Raw genomic sequence first — 16,697 nt, 5'->3', positions numbered from 1 at the left:
CGAAGTCCGGACCAAATCACAGCTTGCGGCTGCTAAGAAGGCGGCAGCAGGCTCCATAACTGTTCTGGAATTCCCTCCAGACTCAGCCTCCTGGGAGAGAAGCAGATAAGATCTCGCCACTAGTGTGGAACAGGAGGCAATCTGTAAATTCATCGCTACTGCCTCAAAGGCTTGCTTAAGAATAGCCTCAATCCTTCTATCACGTACATCCTTCAAGGCCGCTCCTCCCTCTACGGGGATAGTCGTCTGCTTAGACACTGCACATACCAGAGCATCCTCTTTGGGAATTCGCAAACGCTGTCTCACAGCCGGATCCAGGGGGTACAGGCCTTCTAATGTCCGACCCCCTTTAAAATTTGCCTCTGGGGCGTCCCATTCCAGGTCAATCAATTCCTGGATGGCATCCATCATCAGGAAAAACAAGAGGCTTTATGTAAGGTAACCAAAATAGGATTCTTCCTCAGCTCTGACATAGCATCTGAACCAGGAACACCCAGCCTTTGAAAGAACCACAACAAGGAATGTCCCCATCTTCCAGGGAATCAGGATCAACCTCATCAGTGCCATCCGCATTCCTGTCAGGAACACCTGCAGGAGGCAGAGGCGAGCCCCGGCGCTCAAGCATAGGACTGGAAGAGGGAGGAGCCACTGGTTGAGGTATGAGGGAAGCGGCGGACTGCGCCTGAAGAAAGGCTTCTAAGTCTTAAAAAATATTCCATCTAAGAAAAAGCAGCCGGGTCCAGACCAAGCCTAGAAGGAGCTGGAGCTGGTCCCACAGAACTGGCCTCGCCAGCAGAGGGGCCAATCAAGGGAGAACCAAGAACTGGCGTCCAACAGTCAAGGCCATGACCAACCCATCATCAGAATGGGAAAAGCCAGGCTTAGCAAAATCCAAGGAAGACAACGCTCCCCGAGCAGCACTGACACCGGTTAGAAGCCAGGTCAGGCTGAGAAGCCCTGATATGACAGGCAGCACAAATAGGAAGACGTTTAGGCTTCTTATTTCCCGGCACCATCGCTGCAGTAAATGTGTGTCAGAACGGCTCGAGCTCAAAAATGAAACGAGCCCAAAAAATAAGCGCCTAGAAGAGAGCACGGCAAGGTGCACGCACAACCTATGTGCCAAGTTAAGCGTGTAAAAAGCGCCCCCAAAAATAGAGCGCACAACGTGCAGAGGCAACATACTGCGCGCACACCAACGGCCTATACCGGGCAGCAGAACACGCACAAGAGCGCGCAAAAAATGGCCGTCACAGCCTACCAAGCAGCGTGCAAGAAAAAAAGCTAAGTGCGGGGCCTAGCCCACGAAGGACCACACAACTCGCCGGGCTGCCCAGTTCCCCAACCCCAACGGGAGCGGGAACGAACATCAACCTGGTGTGCCAAGAACAGAGACTGGAGGAAGTCCTGAAACCCCTCTGTCTCTGATTCAGTTAAAAAAAACTCTCCTTTTTTTTTTTTTTTTAAACCTTACCTGATCTCTGTACCTACCGGCTGAGTACAGAGACAGTCTCCTGACAGAGAGGGCATCTGCCGTCACCACCGTGCTCAGTCTCCTGCACCCGCTGCCTTTCAACTGAACTAGCAGTGGCCACACTGGAAAACCCAGCAACTGGACCAAGGCACAGCTCTGAAGGACCATGGAAGTCACCTCAGGAATTATCAACTGGGGAAGGGACCTTTAGGTATCACCGCAGGAGAGTGGGGCTTTCTTTTCCTGTATCAGAATTTCAAATTTCTTCTTTCAAAAAGCTCAAAGCAATCCCCATAGGGAGATGCACGTCCACCATCTGCTGGAGACGGAGAATACTGGCAGGCTGGGATCACTGCAGGGTTATATATACTGTGACGTCAGCTTGCTCCATCTCCATCTGCTGGCAGGGGAGCATAAACCCACTGGTCCTGAGTCCATCTGTCTATACGCTAGGAAACTATAGATGTAATTCGCTTTGAAGTGCAGAAAAGCAAAATATAAAACACTGTTCATGCTGAGCCAGCTGTGAGCCAACATCCCAGCATGGTGTCAGGGGTGCACTTTCCTTCCGAGCCAGGACTGGCCCAGTGCACTCTTCTCTCTCATCCAGTGCTACTCAATGCCCTCATTCGCTTCTTACAGTGCTGTCTTTCAGAAGAGATATCGAAGGGAGGTCCTGTTTGATCTATGGACATTAAAGACCACAGGATACTGTTCACAAGGGTAGAGATGTGAAGCTTGGTGTGCTGGCAGGCACCTGCCAAGATCCACCTATGGAAGTAAGCTAATCTGGCCCAGAAAAGATTGCAACCCTGTGCTGGATGTACGGATCCCATGCCAAGCTCTCTACAGCACTCTGGACAAAAGCACTGCAGAAATGCACTTCTAATGCTGAAGGGATACAGGGTGAGCAGGAGAGACAGCACCGGGAAAAAATCTAAGTGACTTGAAAGATTTTGGAGCTGTCAATACATTTACATTTATTGTAATCCCCCTTGAGACCAACTCTGGAAAAAGGTGTAATATCAAATATTCATAAGTGCATCTGTACAGTCCTGTCTTGCACTGCAGATTCCCCACACAGGAGACGCTGGACCGGGTTATTAATCAGGAGGCAAGCGATGACCCACACAAAAACATTTCCAGTTCTTGTCTGAGCGACTCCAGACCATAAACCACGGCTTCGATTCTAACAGGCAAGCTTTACAAGCAATGGCCTATCGTGATATCTAAAGACTGCAGGGCCAGGGAAAGGCCACGCCCGTCAATCTCAGCAAACTGCTCTGGGTCTCACCTTGTCGAGGTACGCAGGAAGGAGTTCAGCGAGGACTTTCTCCGAGTTTGTACTGATTTCTGATGGTTTAAGAATGGCACAGTTTCCTGAAACATTAAAAGAAAGCATTAGCCACAGCAGGGAAGCTCGCAGCGCTGGCCTCAGGGGACCTCGCGGCCCCTGAAGTACCAGCTCCTCCCAGCAGGAGGTGCTAGAGGGAATGGTGGAGCATTAGCTCCCAGCTCCTGGAGTCCCATCCTCTCCCAGCAGGAGCAGCTGAAGGGAAGGGTGCAAGAGTGCTTGCCAGGAAGTCCTAGCTTCTGCAGTCCCAGCCTCTCCCAGCAGGAGGTAGTATAAGGACTGGTGCAGGAGTTCCCGCAGTCCAGCCTCTCTCAGAAGAAGCGCTGTAGGAAACGTGCAGGAGTGCTGGCCATAGGGACGTCCCGGTTTCTCACCAGAAGGGGCTGTAAAGACTGGTGCAGGATGGTCACTGTTCCTGCAGTCCCAGCCTCTCCCAGCAGGTGGCAGACTCAGAGACCCATAGCCATGCTGCTCACCTGCACTGATAGCTCCAACCAGTGGGATCAGGGTTAGGTGGATGGGGTAGTTCCAGGCCCCTATAATTAGGGCCACTCCATAAGGATCTTTCCGGACAAAAGCAGAGTCAAGTTTGGTGGCCTGTCAAGAAAATGCATTTTATTATAAATGGAGGACAAAAACCGAAAAACCCAGTAAGGAGAAAAATGTAAAAAAATAAAATAAAAATACAGTCCCATTCACTTAACAACATGCCACAACTTTCACTACAAAAGAGAGTTTTTAAATTAAATCTGAGCGATAAAGGTGCCGTCACTTTGCCACCACCAGCCTCAATGTCAGGGTACATGGAAAGGCTTACAAACCGTAGCCACTCAGTGACGTGATATAAAGTGCAAAACAACTCAAACGAAGTTAATTGCAAACCATTTAAACTGAGATACAGCCCAGATAAACACGGTCTACTCAGCATCTCCTAAGCGTGAGAAAGTACTGCCCCTCTCAGAAATATACAGATGACATCAAAGCCACTTCCCGCTGATGATGAAGTGGATATAACCAGGATGGTTTTCCCTCCAGCAGCGGCCATGTTGCGCTATTTAGCTTTAGCAAAAAGGCTCAAACAACCGAGGCTTCGCGTTCAGACTGAAGGCATTAGAGCCTCGTTGATAAATTTAAATAGAGAAACAGGGCCCAGTGATTACAAACCTTAAGCCTTTCCACGTATCCTGACGTTGAAGAAGATTGGAGGGTGATGGCTGTGTGAAGGCACCTTTTTCACTCAGATTTAATTTAAAAGCCTTCTTTTGTATATCAGCATAGGTTTTTGATAAGCAAATTTATAACTTCTGCACTAGAGAACTCTATTTTTGTTTATTAGGAAAATACATTTTACACAAAATGTGAGCAAGTAGTGTATCAGTCCTGTAACATTGCTCTTCCCATGCATACTCACACACACCCATGTGTACACAAATAAATCATACACACCCCTATATACACACACCCCCACATATGCACACAAAGACATTCATATATGCAGATAAATCCACAACCCTATATACAAACATACACAGACTGACGCTGCCTGTGCCCAGCATGCTCACACAGATCTCCAGCTAGTCAAATGCTTTTCTTGCTTTAAGTCCAACATCACAAAAATTCGACAAATTCTGTGGTGATTTGTGGACCTCCATCAAAGCTTTAACCCTTAAAAGTAGTAACACTAAATATTATATCCCTACCTGCTGGCAGCGCCCCGTGTGGCAGGTGCAGGAGTCCTGCATCAGGTAGACACTGGGCATCATCTTATACCTCTGTGCTGAAAGTGCCTCTCTATCGCTTACACGTGCACAAACGCGCTCGCGCATGCACACACACACACACACACACACACACACGATCGGCTCTCTCAGCTGCTCAATAACCTACTAAGTTCTTATCCACATATTCGTCCTTCATCCAGGATTTCAGATTGTTGATGGCAAAGTTGATTTCTGTTCTCGTCATGCTGAGTTCAGAGACTTCGGATTCAAACACAGACTACAAGACAAGTCAATAGATTAATGACAGAACCCTAGCAGTAAGGGAGGGAAAGACATGGAGGTCAGGAGACAGATAAAGAGAGCACACAAAGCACAGGAAATAGTCCATCCTATGTAACATGGCAAGCAAATCCAGGAAAGGCTCCTCTGATATCTCTGGATTTTGCACAGCCCAGCATTCCTGTTGTTTCTCCAGTGTTGCACTGCACGCACAGTCTGGCTTCTCGGGGTTTCCCTATACAGGTCTGTATTTTTAAGGAGATTTAGGAATCTCTTCCCCTTTGTATCAATGAGACTTTGTTAGCTTTTCAAAGGTATTAAAATAAGGTAAGCTGGTTTTCCTGGATGGAAATAACCCCCCCCCAAGAGGAGTTGGACCTATCCGTGCCCCTGCCACTTGACCTCTCCCTCCCCCCGGCTCTCACCTTGTGCAGGTCCTTAGCCAATGCTTCATTAAGAACTTTCCTTTTCTCCTCCAGGAAGCATCCAACTGCCTCAAGTTGCGAGATCCGGTATTCCTCCGTCCGGGTTTTCCCCGACTGGAAGCTGGTCCGGAGGCGGCTCACAATCTCCTCGTAAGATGACATCCTGGGGGGCTGAACGGAGACGAGGGAGTTCAAGCAGCTATTTCATTACAGCTGAAGACCATTGGAAGGAAGTCAAATGCAAGACCCAATCAGAACCTTTGCAGCCTGTGAAACACCAAGCAGCTAAAGCTAAAAAAAGAAGACTTCTGGGACTATGCTCGTTCTCGCTCCTCCGCCATCTTTGGAGGCTGCAGAATAGTGCAATGCAAAATAGTTGCAAGAGCGGAGCAGATAAAACATACAGTTTGAGACTTTCGTGCACAGAATATCGAAAGCAGAGAACCACATCAGCCCAGAACAGGTTAACCAAAAGACCAATACAATTCAAGCAAGGTCACAGAAAAAAATTGTTAAAACCCTTAACATGTTTCATACTGGAGACAAGAGAAGGGGTGAACTCATGTTTAAAAGCCTTCTGTAAGATGCAATCTTCAAGTGTGCTTAGTTGACAGGAAGTGAGGTCACATTCGAAAAAAGCCTTCTGGGAAGTACATTTCTCAGGCAGTAAGAGCTGAGAGTTCAGTTAGAGGTAATTGGTCCCCTAAAGCCAAGGTGAAGAAATCAAACTGCTTTGGAGGGAGGAAAGAGGATATCAGGAAGGATGCAGTCTTGGATAGGGGCTAAGAGTCCATGAATGAACCGCACCAGTGGGTCTCCGTTCACTTGATAATCAGGGACAGTCAGCTGTTGGGAAGCTGGAAAGGGCCGGGTTCGGACTGGCTCGGAATTGTGCCTTTAAACTGTCTGCTGATATGCCCTGTTGTATTAAGCCATAGCGAGAGTCTGTGTCCAGCAGGTAGAGACCCTAACTAGAAGTATATGGTGAGGACTGTATCCTTTATTTACAGACCCAGGATCAAACGATGCTCAAGTGTCCTGCTTCATCTCTACTGAAAGTGAGATGTGGCAGATTCCCATCCCAAAGAGTTGACCTAGACTGCTCTTTAACAGAAAGACAGAGAGCTCACAGGGAAACACAACCTTGATCTGCTGATGGAGGAAAGTCAAGAGTACTAATAACGCATTTACTGCAGTACCAAGGCAGAGGTTTATAGACACAGCTGTTTGAAGAGGAGTGAAGATCGTCTGGAGACCCCCAATGGAGTTTCCACCCTGGGGACACAGGACTCGGCCAGGTTGGAGATCGGGAGTGGCCTTGGTCCTCGGGCACTGTGGGGAAAGGGGACATCCATACCCAGGCACCCCAATCACTGTGGGAAACTTATCCACCCCATGCCCTAAGAGACACATCCACTCTTTAAACTAGTACCCCTATATGACGGACAAACCTGGATGGAACAGGACACTTTGTTACCTGCTCCTATTAATTCTTTTGCAATCAACCAATGTAAACTTTATTTTGAATACCCATCCAGTGAGTCCAGGCTAGTTTGTCAGCATTCCTACTCCGAATAGTCACAGCCACAGGAGTGGTTCCACCCCAGTCCTGGGCCTTGAAAGATATCCTTCCCCCCCCCCCCCCAAGAGACAATACCCCTCACCCCCAGGGAAGAAATGACTGTGAGAGTCAATACTTCAGAGCTAGCCTGGGGTTGTACTGTTTTGTTTTTTATGGGCCCCTTAAGATTCAACCCATGAAAAAGGGGTTACAAGGGTAAAATCAGATGTTTTTTTCACATTCAACAAATGGAGCGTGGGTAATTGTCAAAAGGATTTACATGTTTAAAACTGTGTTTTACATGTGTACATGCACTTTATCTGTGTAAGTGGACTTTTGAAAACTGCTACGATAGTATGGAACTCCTTTAAAAACTACCTCCTAAATGTGTGACCATCTAGGAGCCAGTCTATCTGTTGCATTTGTGGACCCTTGTGCTGAATCAGGATTGGCTCAATCTGCAAGGAGGAGTCCAGGAGGTATCCACCGTCAGCAGGCAGACTCAGACAAAGCAGAGCCCCAACTGGAGGTTCACCTATACCAGCCCTCGTTTCCCTCGGGTGGAGCCTTTGGGTGTCAGGGCTCCACCCGAGGGAGGGTCTCTGCTGATGGCAGAAGTGGAGGTCCTTGGACAGCAGGGACATAGGCAGGCAGAGGTCAGATGAGTCCAAAATACAGGTGATGGTCGGAGGCAGGTGGTGGTTAGATGTATCCAGGAACAGGCAGTGGTTGGTGGCAGGGAGCAGTTCAGCATATCTGAGATCAGGCAAAGTCAACACAGATATCCGTCTGAGTGGAGAGAAGGGGCGGATAGGCAGGTCAGGCAGGCGAGGAGAAGAACAAGAGGACCACAAAAAAGAAAGCTAAGGCTGGAGACACTACTGGCATAGAAGACATGGCTGAAGACAAGACGCTGGAACTGCAACACACTCTACTAAGGATAGGAGGACCTGTTGCTGAGGTGTTGAATGCAAGAGCAAATGAGCCCTTTAAAGGGTTTGGGCTATGACATCATCATCTGGCACCACGAGGCTTTGCCCACCAGTGGCCCTTTTAGAGGGCCAAGGGCCGGTGAGCACACCTAGGAAGTGGAGTGTCAGCTATGGCTAGTGGAGTCTTTTCACATGGAAGGTTGGAGCATGGCGGTCCGCCAGTCTGGGTACATTGGGAGCTAGCAGGGAAACCCCCGGCCAAGAATTTGAGTTCGGACCACCAAACATAACAGAACGCACCTCTTAAGCCCCCCTACCTGAGGCTTTGGGTACCGACTATGAAAGTCTCTTAAGAGGTTGTGGTCCAAGATGTTGGAGGCTGGCTCCCAAGAATTTTCTTCCGGGCTGTAGTTCTTCCATGAAAGAAGGTACTCTTCCCCCTGCGACAGGAGCCCAATACCTCTTCAACTTCATATAAAGTATCTCCATTGATGGCCACATTCTGTGGCTCGGGTGGTGCCCTAGAGGGCCATGAGAGTACCATTGGCTTGAGGGAAGGCACAGGCATAAAGACTGAGTACTCAGCCACACTTTCTGTCCAATTTTAAACTGGACAGTCTCCTATGGGCAACCACAACTTTCTTGGATCTGTCAGTGGCGCTCTCAATCAGGTGATTGGTCCAATCCCATAGTTCATGCAATTCCTGGGTGGAGAGTTGAGCCACTGATGAAGGCACAGTCACATGCAGTGGCTGGGGAAGTAGCGGTTGTTTCCCATAGACCAGCTGAAATGGGGAAGAACCGGTGGCTGTGTTGATATAAGTGATATGTGAGAACTCTGCCTACGGCAGAAGAGTGGCAGTTGTCCTGCCACTCGTTAACATATAAATGCAGGAAGGTCTTGAGGGTGCAACTGGTGCGCTCTGCTTGTCCATTACTTTGCGAATGATAAGCTGTGGCGTAATCAAGCATAATGCCGAACTTCCTGCAGAGGAAGCACCAATATCGCGGAGTGAACTGGACTCCTCTATCAGACAATATGTGCTTAGGCAAGCCATGCAGGCGAAAGACAAAAAGAGTGAAGAGACGCGCCAGTTCTGGTGTGGAAAGGAGGCGCAATAGAGGAATGAAGTGTGCCATCTTAGAGAATCAGTCTATCACCACCCAAATCATGGTGGTGCTGTCTGAGTTTGGGAGGTCTACGATAAAGTCAGAGGACAGGTGGGTCCAGGGTTCCCTGGGGGTTGGAAATGGCTTTAACAGCCCCCAGAGTCAGCCATGCAGAGCTTTTTGCTGTGTGCAAGTGGGGCACAAGTCAACGTAGTCCTTGATATCATGCTTCATTTTGGGCCACCAGTAAGGTCGCCCTGGGTGGTTCGTGCCCACCCAGGGCGACCTGTGGCATGTAAGTCATGGGCCCATTTTAATACTTTCTCATGGAGTCTGGAGGGTACGACCATTTTTCCGTGTAGGGGATAAAAGTATCCTGGAGGAATCGATAATATGTCTGGGAGATTCTGGAACATTCTCCATCTGGAAGGAGCAAGAAAGGGCATCTACTCGTAAAAGTCTTGGGTGTTGGACAATACCACAACTCAAAATCGAAGTACAAAAGATCAATAGGCCTGTCTTACATTAAGCTGCTGAATGTGATGTAGATGTTTGAGATTTTTTTGGTCTGTGTATATTGTAATCTGGAGTTGGGTTCCTTCGAGCAGGGGATGCCATTCCTCGAGAGCTAATTTGACAGCTAGAAGCTCTCGATCTTTGATACTATAATTACATTCAGCTGAAGAAAAGTTTTTAGAAAAGAAGGAACATGGCGAGAGGACTTCTTCTGAAACGTGTTGGCTAAGGACAGCTCCTATGCCCAGAGAAAAGGCAATGACTTCTAAAATTAAGGGTAATGTAGGATCCAGATGATGCTAACAAGGCTCGTCTGTGAAGGTGTTTTTTTAACTTCTGAAATACCTCTAGAGCTTCATGTAGCCAGTCTTTGTTATTGGTACCCTTGCAGGTAAGGGCAATGAGGAGGACTGCCGTGGATGAGTAGGTAACTCTGAATTGTTCAGTGAACTGTTACAGGTTGAGCAAAAGGGGATCTCCCCATTCCCAAAAGGGAGATGCCAAAACCAGGGTTGAGTTATCCAGTAAAGATAGTATGTATGGGGTTTTCGTCTGGTCATCTGGGAATACTGGTGCTTGCAGTTGAAAATGCATGTGGCACTGATTTAGAAATCCCTGACATCGCTTGGGATTCCCGACATACCGGGATGGAGTTGGTAAATGTGGGATTGGACGGTTAGTGGCTCCAAGAGGTGGTGGTACCAATACTGTTGGAGGTGGCACGGCAGCACTAGTCCGTGTTCAGGTAGGTGGCTAGCCAATCCATGGAAGCGGTCAGAAGCTCCAAGGTTTGTTCTGCTCATGCAGCCTGTGGGCAAGACCCAGAATGGCCTGCAAGGAAGTCAAGTTCGCCGGGTCCATGACCTCAGCAACCTGTTGCGTTTGTGGACCCTTGGGCTGAGGCAGGATTGACACAACCTACAGGGAGTCCAGCAGGTTCCCACCGACAGAAGGCAGACCTGGACGAAGCAGAGACCCAACTGGAGCTTCACCTATACCAGCCCTCTTTACCCTCGGGTTGAGCCTTTGGGTGCCAGGTCCAGCAGGACTTAGGTGGGGTCTCTGCTGATGGCAGGTGAAGGTCCTTGGATAGCAGAGTCATAGGCAGGTGGAGGTCAGATGAGTCCAAGGTGAGGGTGATGGGCAGAGGCAGGTGGCAATTAGGCTTATCCAGAGGGAGGCAGTGGTCGGTGGCTGGCAACAGTCAAGCATATCCAAGATTTATGTATTTATTTAAAATTGTTTATATACCATAGTAGTCAGAACGATTTACATACATGCTTTTGAGTGGAGAGAAGGGGCAGATAGACAGGGCAGGCAGGTGAAGAGAAGAACAGGAGGACCATGAGAAAGGAAGCGAAGACTGGAGACACTACTAGCGCAGGAGACAAGACGCTGGAACTAAGTAGGAGGACCTGTTCCTGAGGCGCTGAATGCAGGCGCGAGGGAGCCCTTTGGCTTGGGCTGTGACATCATAGATAGAAACACAGAAAATGACGGCAGAAAAGGACCAAACGGTCCATCCGGTCTGCCCAGAATGCTTATGGTGGCATTTGCTGTGCCACACAAGTCACCCCCTTACTTAGTTTCCCAAACCGTCAAAGTCGGGGCCCTCGATGGTTGCTGTCTAAATCCAATTCTCCTTTTTCCCTGCCGTTGAAGCAGAGAGCAATGTTGGAGTTCCACACCAGCAAGTTACCCCCATGCTTATTTGTTTTCCCAGACCGTCAAATCCAACGTCCTTGTGGGTTGCTGTCAGAATCTAATTCCCCTTTTCCCCTGCCATAAAAGCAACGAGCAATAATGGATTTGCATCAACAGCATGAAGGTTTATTGGTTAAGGGCAGTAACCGCCACACCAGCAGGTTACCCCCATGCGCTCTTTTCCTCATTCCCATCCTCTGGCCTTTAGGGATCCAAGGTGCTTATCCCATGCCCCTTTGAAATCTTTCACCGTTTTGGTCTTCACCACCTCCTCCAGAAGGGCGTTCCAGGCCTCCACCACCCTCTCCGTGAAGAAATATTTCCTGACGTTGGTTCTGAGTCGTCCTCCCTGGAGTTTCATTTCGTGACCCCTAGTCCTACCGATTTCTTTCCAATGGGAAAAGGTTTGTCGATTGGAAATCCAAGGGGCTTTTCCTGCCACTGGCCCTTTAAGAGGGCCAAGGTCTGGCACGTGCGTGCCTAGGATGCGGGCTGTCGGGCGCGGACGGCAGCGCCTGGCCGCAGGGAAGGTTGGCGGTGTCCTGCTGCCTCAGCGCAGAACTTAACTTTTGCACCTAAATTCTTGGTCTTTTCCCTCTCCCTATAAATTGAGGAGTTGCTCTCATTAAGTCACGTCACGTTCACTTTCCTGATTAAAAACATATGAGCTTCGGAAAAATGACAGCAAATGGCAACACAAATCTGACCCATCATTAGTGCTGTACTCAAGACTCCTGGTGAATCTTTGGTATCCGTTCCTTCCAGGACTCCTTCCCTCCTGTCCTCTCATGTTCCTTTTTGGGTCCTCTCTGTCCTGCACACACCTCCCCCCCCCCCCCACACTATGTTTTCTCTTCCTGGGTCCTCCCCTCCGTGCCGGGCTCTCATGCCTGGGTCCTCCCCTCCGTGCCGTGCTCTCATGCCTGGGTCCTCCCCTCCGTGCCGTGCTCTCATGCCTCACATGGGTATCCCGGGTAAGAGGAAGCCCGTGCAGGAGGAGGACAAGGATGGGGCTGTTACAGATTCTGCAGGGGAAACCCTGGTGTCTCCTAAAATGAACCTGCATCAGCCCAAGCAAGTCAAGCCTAGAGTGCCCAGGAGGTTGCAAGACTAATAGTCTACCTTTTCTCTCATACTTAAAAAAGCTTGTGCCCAGCCTGGCTGTAAAGGGATTCTTTCATGCTGATACAGTGGCCAGTGACCCCCACTCTGGCCTGTGGCTGAGCAAAGGAAGGTCTCTTGTTTATAGCCCTTAAAAGGGCCAGCACTAGAAACCTGAGTCTGCGGATCAGTGTCCACAGAAACGATCCCTACTTCTAATCAATCTTATTCTGCCACTACAGATGTGCAGCCTTGTAGAGATGCGCCAGTCCCTTCTCTGCAGACCTTACAGGCTGGTTAAAAGTTCACACACAGAGGACAAACAAGAGACTACAGGAAAACTATTTGGAGGGCCGCTTGCTATTTCTCTGCATAACTGCGGGGCCCAGACCACTTTACTGTCAGACTCCCCCTCCCTATTGCCCTTTTCTCCCCAGGCCTGGGAGTGCCCCTCTACCCACCCTGCCACCCTCCGTAGCTCTGCAGCCGCCCAGGACCCTTGTCATCGCCCTGTAAACGCCCTCCTACTGCCTCTGAGAAGCTTCTCTTGCTAATTAAATCCAGGTCTTTACCTTTGTGCAGCTGTTGATATCTGAGCGGTTCCTCTCTGTGTCTGAAGATGTCTCAGGCTCCCTCTGCCACCCCTCCCTGCTTACTCAATGCACATCCTTCCCTTCCGAGGCTCAAGGTCTGGAATAAGCCTCTGACTGTCACAGTTCGTGACAAATTGCATAACAACTGGAACTGTTTTCTCTGTAGCAATGGGAAGGAGGAGCCATCAGCTGCCTTGCAGCTGCCATGCACCCACAGTGACCAGATCTTCACACAAATTCCTGCTTCCTTGGCTAAAAAAAAATGTTCTTTTCCCTTCCTCTCCTCCGAGGCACACGGAGCAGAGCCCACCCCAAAGGCTCCTCCCAGGGGTCAGAAGGTTCCTGCTTCCCCTCCCCCCAGGGGTCGGAAGGTTCCTGCTTCCCCTCCTAGTGCAGCCCTGCCCTGCCCCAGGCTCTTTCTCCCATTGTAGCGAGTCCCAACCCATCAATGTCATGTGACCCGTCTCACCCAGCACCCTCCCCCCCTCCCCCCTCCCTTTCCTGTCAAACGCTGCCAAGATTGAGTAAACACAGAAAATAGCAAGGGACTTTAAGAAAACAACGTCTGAGCCCCACACAGCCCTGCCAATCCACCCCAGCAGCACCGCCTGCAGCCAAGAGCCCCACAGCTGGAGCAAAGCACCTCGTACCTGCCCTGCTATTCCAGCACTGAGCCCCACAGCTGGAGCAAAGCACCTCGTACCTGCCCTGCTATTCCAGCACTGAGCCCCACAGCTGGAGCAAAGCACCTCGTACCTGCCCTGCTATTCCAGCACTGAGCCCCACAGCTGGACCAAAGCACCTCGTACCTGCCCTGCTATTCCAGCACCGAGCCCCACAGCTGGACCAAAGCACCTCGTACCTGCCCTGCTATTCCAGCACCGAGCCCCACAGCTGGACCAAAGCACCTCGTACCTGCCCTGCTATTCCAGCACTGAGCCCCACAGCTGGACCAAAGCTCCTCGTACCTGCCCTGCTATTCCAGCACTGAGCCCCACAGCTGGAGCAAAGCACCTCGTACCTGCCCTGCTATTCCAGCACTGAGCCCCACAGCTGGACCAAAGCTCCTCGTACCTGCCCTGCTATTCCACAACTGAGCCCCACAGCTGGACCAAAGCACCTCGTACCTGCCCTGCTATTCCAGCACCGAGCCCCACAGCTGGACCAAAGCACCTCGTACCTGCCCTGCTATTCCAGCACTGAGCCCCACAGCTGGACCAAAGCACCTGCTATTCCAACACTGAGCCCCACAGCTGGACCAAAGCACCTCGTACCTGCCCTGCTATTCCAGCACCGAGCCCCACAGCTGGACCAAAGCACCTCGTACCTGCCCTGCTATTCCAGCACCGAGCCCCACAGCTGGATCAAAGCACCTCGTACCTGCCCTGCTATTCCAGCAGTGAGCCCCACAGCTGGACCAAAGCACCTCGTACCTGCCCTGCTATTCCAGCACTGAGCCCCACAGCTGGACCAGAGCACCTCGTACCTGCCCTGCTATTCCAGCACTGAGCCCCACAGCTGGAGCAAAGCTCCTCGTACCTGCCCTGCTATTCCAGCACTGAGCCCCACAGCTGGACCAAAGCACCTCGTACCTGCCCTGCTATTCCAGCACCGAGCCCCACAGCTGGACCAAAGCTCCTCGTACCTGCCCTGCTATTCCAGCACTGAGCCCCACAGCTGGACCAGAGCACCTCGTACCTGCCCTGCTATTCCAGCACTGAGCCCCACAGCTGGACCAAAGCACCTCGTACCTGCCCTGCTATTCCAGCACTGAGCCCCACAGCTGGACCAAAGCACCTCGTACCTGCCCTGCTATTCCAGCACTGAGCCCCACAGCTGGACCAGAGCACCTCGTACCTGCCCTGCTATTCCAACACCGAGCCCCACAGCTGGAGCAAAGCTCCTCGTACCTGCCCTGCTATTCCAGCACCGAGCCCCACAGCTGGACCAGAGCACCTCGTACCTGCCCTGCTATTCCAGCACCGAGCCCCACAGCTGGACCAAAGCACCTCGTACCTGCCCTGCTATTCCAGCACTGAGCCCCACAGCTGGACCAAAGCACCTCGTACCTGCCCTGCTATTCCAGCACTGAGCCCCACAGCTGGACCAAAGCACCTCGTACCTGCCCTGCTATTCCACAACTGAGCCCCACAGCTGGACCAAAGCACCTCGTACCTGCCCTGCTATTCCAGCACTGAGCCCCACAGCTGGACCAGAGCACCTCGTACCTGCCCTGCTATTCCAACACTGAGCCCCACAGCTGGACCAGAGCACCTCGTACCTGCCCTGCTATTCCAGCACCGAGCCCCACAGCTGGACCAGAGCACCTCGTACCTGCCCTGCTATTCCAACACTGAGCCCCACAGCTGGACCAAAGCTCCTCGTACCTGCCCTGCTATTCCAGCAGTGAGCCCCACAGCTGGAGCAAAGCACCTCGTACCTGCCCTGCTATTCCAGCAGTGAGCCCCACAGCTGGATCAAAGCACCTCGTACCTGCCCTGCTATTCCAACACTGAGCCCCACAGCTGGACCAGAGCACCTCGTACCTGCCCTGCTATTCCAGCACTGAGCCCCACAGCTGGACCAAAGCACCTGCTATTCCAACACTGAGCCCCACAGCTGGAACAAAGCACCTCGTACCTGCCCTGCTATTCCAGCACTGAGCCCCACAGCTGGACCAAAGCACCTCGTACCTGCCCTGCTATTCCAACACCGAGCCCCACAGCTGGACCAGAGCACCTCGTACCTGCCCTGCTATTCCAGCACCGAGCCCCACAGCTGGACCAGAGCACCTTGTACCTGCCCTGCTATTGCAGCACTGAGCCCCACAGCTGGACCAAAGCACCTGCTATTCCAACACTGAGCCCCACAGCTGGAACAAAGCACCTCGTACCTGCCCTGCTATTCCAGCACTGAGCCCCACAGCTGGACCAAAGCACCTCGTACCTGCCCTGCTATTCCAACACCGAGCCACACAGCTGGACCAGAGCACCTCGTACCTGCCCTGCTATTCCAGCACCGAGCCCCACAGCTGGACCAGAGCACCTTGTACCTGCCCTGCTATTGCAGCACTGAGCCCCACAGCTGGACCAAAGCACCTCGTACCTGCCCTGCTATTCCAGCACTGAGCCCCACAGCTGGACCAAAGCACCTGCTATTCCAACACTGAGCCCCACAGCTGGACCAAAGCACCTCGTACCTGCCCTGCTATTCCAGCAGTGAACTCCACACACAGCTATGCCAGTGCACCTCAGACTTGACCAGCAGGCAGAACTCCAAAAGTCAGTGACAGGCACAAGCAGCACTTCAGGGACACTGAACCAGCTTTTGTGCACTCACCCTCCCTGTGGTGCCCGTGCCTCTTCCTCTACTTTCTACACCTATGAGAGCTTTCCGAAGCTGCCACTGCGGGTTAGGAGAGTGAAGATGGTGTGTGTGTGTGTGAGAGTGTGTGTGTGTGAGAGTATGTGTGTGAACGCTCTGGGCCCCTGCATTTCTGCTACTCAGACCAGAGGGAGGGAGATTGCTCAGCCCTCAGCGAGAGGAGGCAAAGAGGGGGCAGTACAACCATGGCAGGCTTCCAAGAAGGCTGGGGCGACCATGATGGTGACCCCAATAGCCATGAGCATGGGGTGTATAGTGACAACGGCCTCGGGTGGATTAGAAGAGAAGGGCAATGCTCCACCAAGCCCGGCCTCCTGGAAGAGGAGGTGCATGGTCTCCTGCTCACTCCCAGGGGTGCGGAAGCACAAGTCTACCTGTCCCCAAGATCCTATCCAACCCTTTTCTTAAACTCAGCGATTTAATCTTCACTTCACCACATCTATTGGAAACAAACTCCACAGCTTTGCCTGGAAAAAAAAAAGATACTTTAAAAAGTTTGTTTTAAATCTATTACCAGTTAGCTTAATGGGGTTTCCCTTAGTC

General features: G+C 51.3%; 1 protein-coding gene across 4 annotated transcripts in view; it reads right to left on the bottom strand.

Annotated features, from left to right (window-relative positions):
* ALDH3B1 (aldehyde dehydrogenase 3 family member B1) overlaps window positions 1-16,697 on the bottom strand; it is a 54,932-nt gene that overhangs the window by 18,377 nt on the left and 19,858 nt on the right. For 2 of the 4 annotated variants that reach the window (XM_029575485.1, XM_029575486.1), the window contains 4 exons: window positions 5,254-5,424; window positions 4,716-4,826; window positions 3,305-3,425; window positions 2,769-2,854 (listed from right to left, as the gene is read on the bottom strand). In XM_029575485.1, coding sequence (XP_029431345.1) covers window positions 2,769-2,854; window positions 3,305-3,425; window positions 4,716-4,826; window positions 5,254-5,415 — 480 coding nt within the window. In that variant the 5' untranslated portion in view covers window positions 5,416-5,424. Of the gene's footprint in view, window positions 1-2,768; window positions 2,855-3,304; window positions 3,426-4,715; window positions 4,827-5,253; window positions 5,467-12,749; window positions 13,193-16,697 lie in introns of those variants that run through there. The other 2 variants (XM_029575484.1, XM_029575483.1) reach the window with 2 other exon arrangements.

This window comes from Rhinatrema bivittatum, chromosome 13 (assembly GCF_901001135.1).
Source record: "Rhinatrema bivittatum chromosome 13, aRhiBiv1.1, whole genome shotgun sequence".
Lineage (NCBI taxonomy): Eukaryota > Metazoa > Chordata > Amphibia > Gymnophiona > Rhinatrematidae > Rhinatrema > Rhinatrema bivittatum.
The sequence above is the reverse complement of the archived record's forward strand: the minus strand, read 5'-3'. Positions and strand labels throughout refer to the sequence as shown.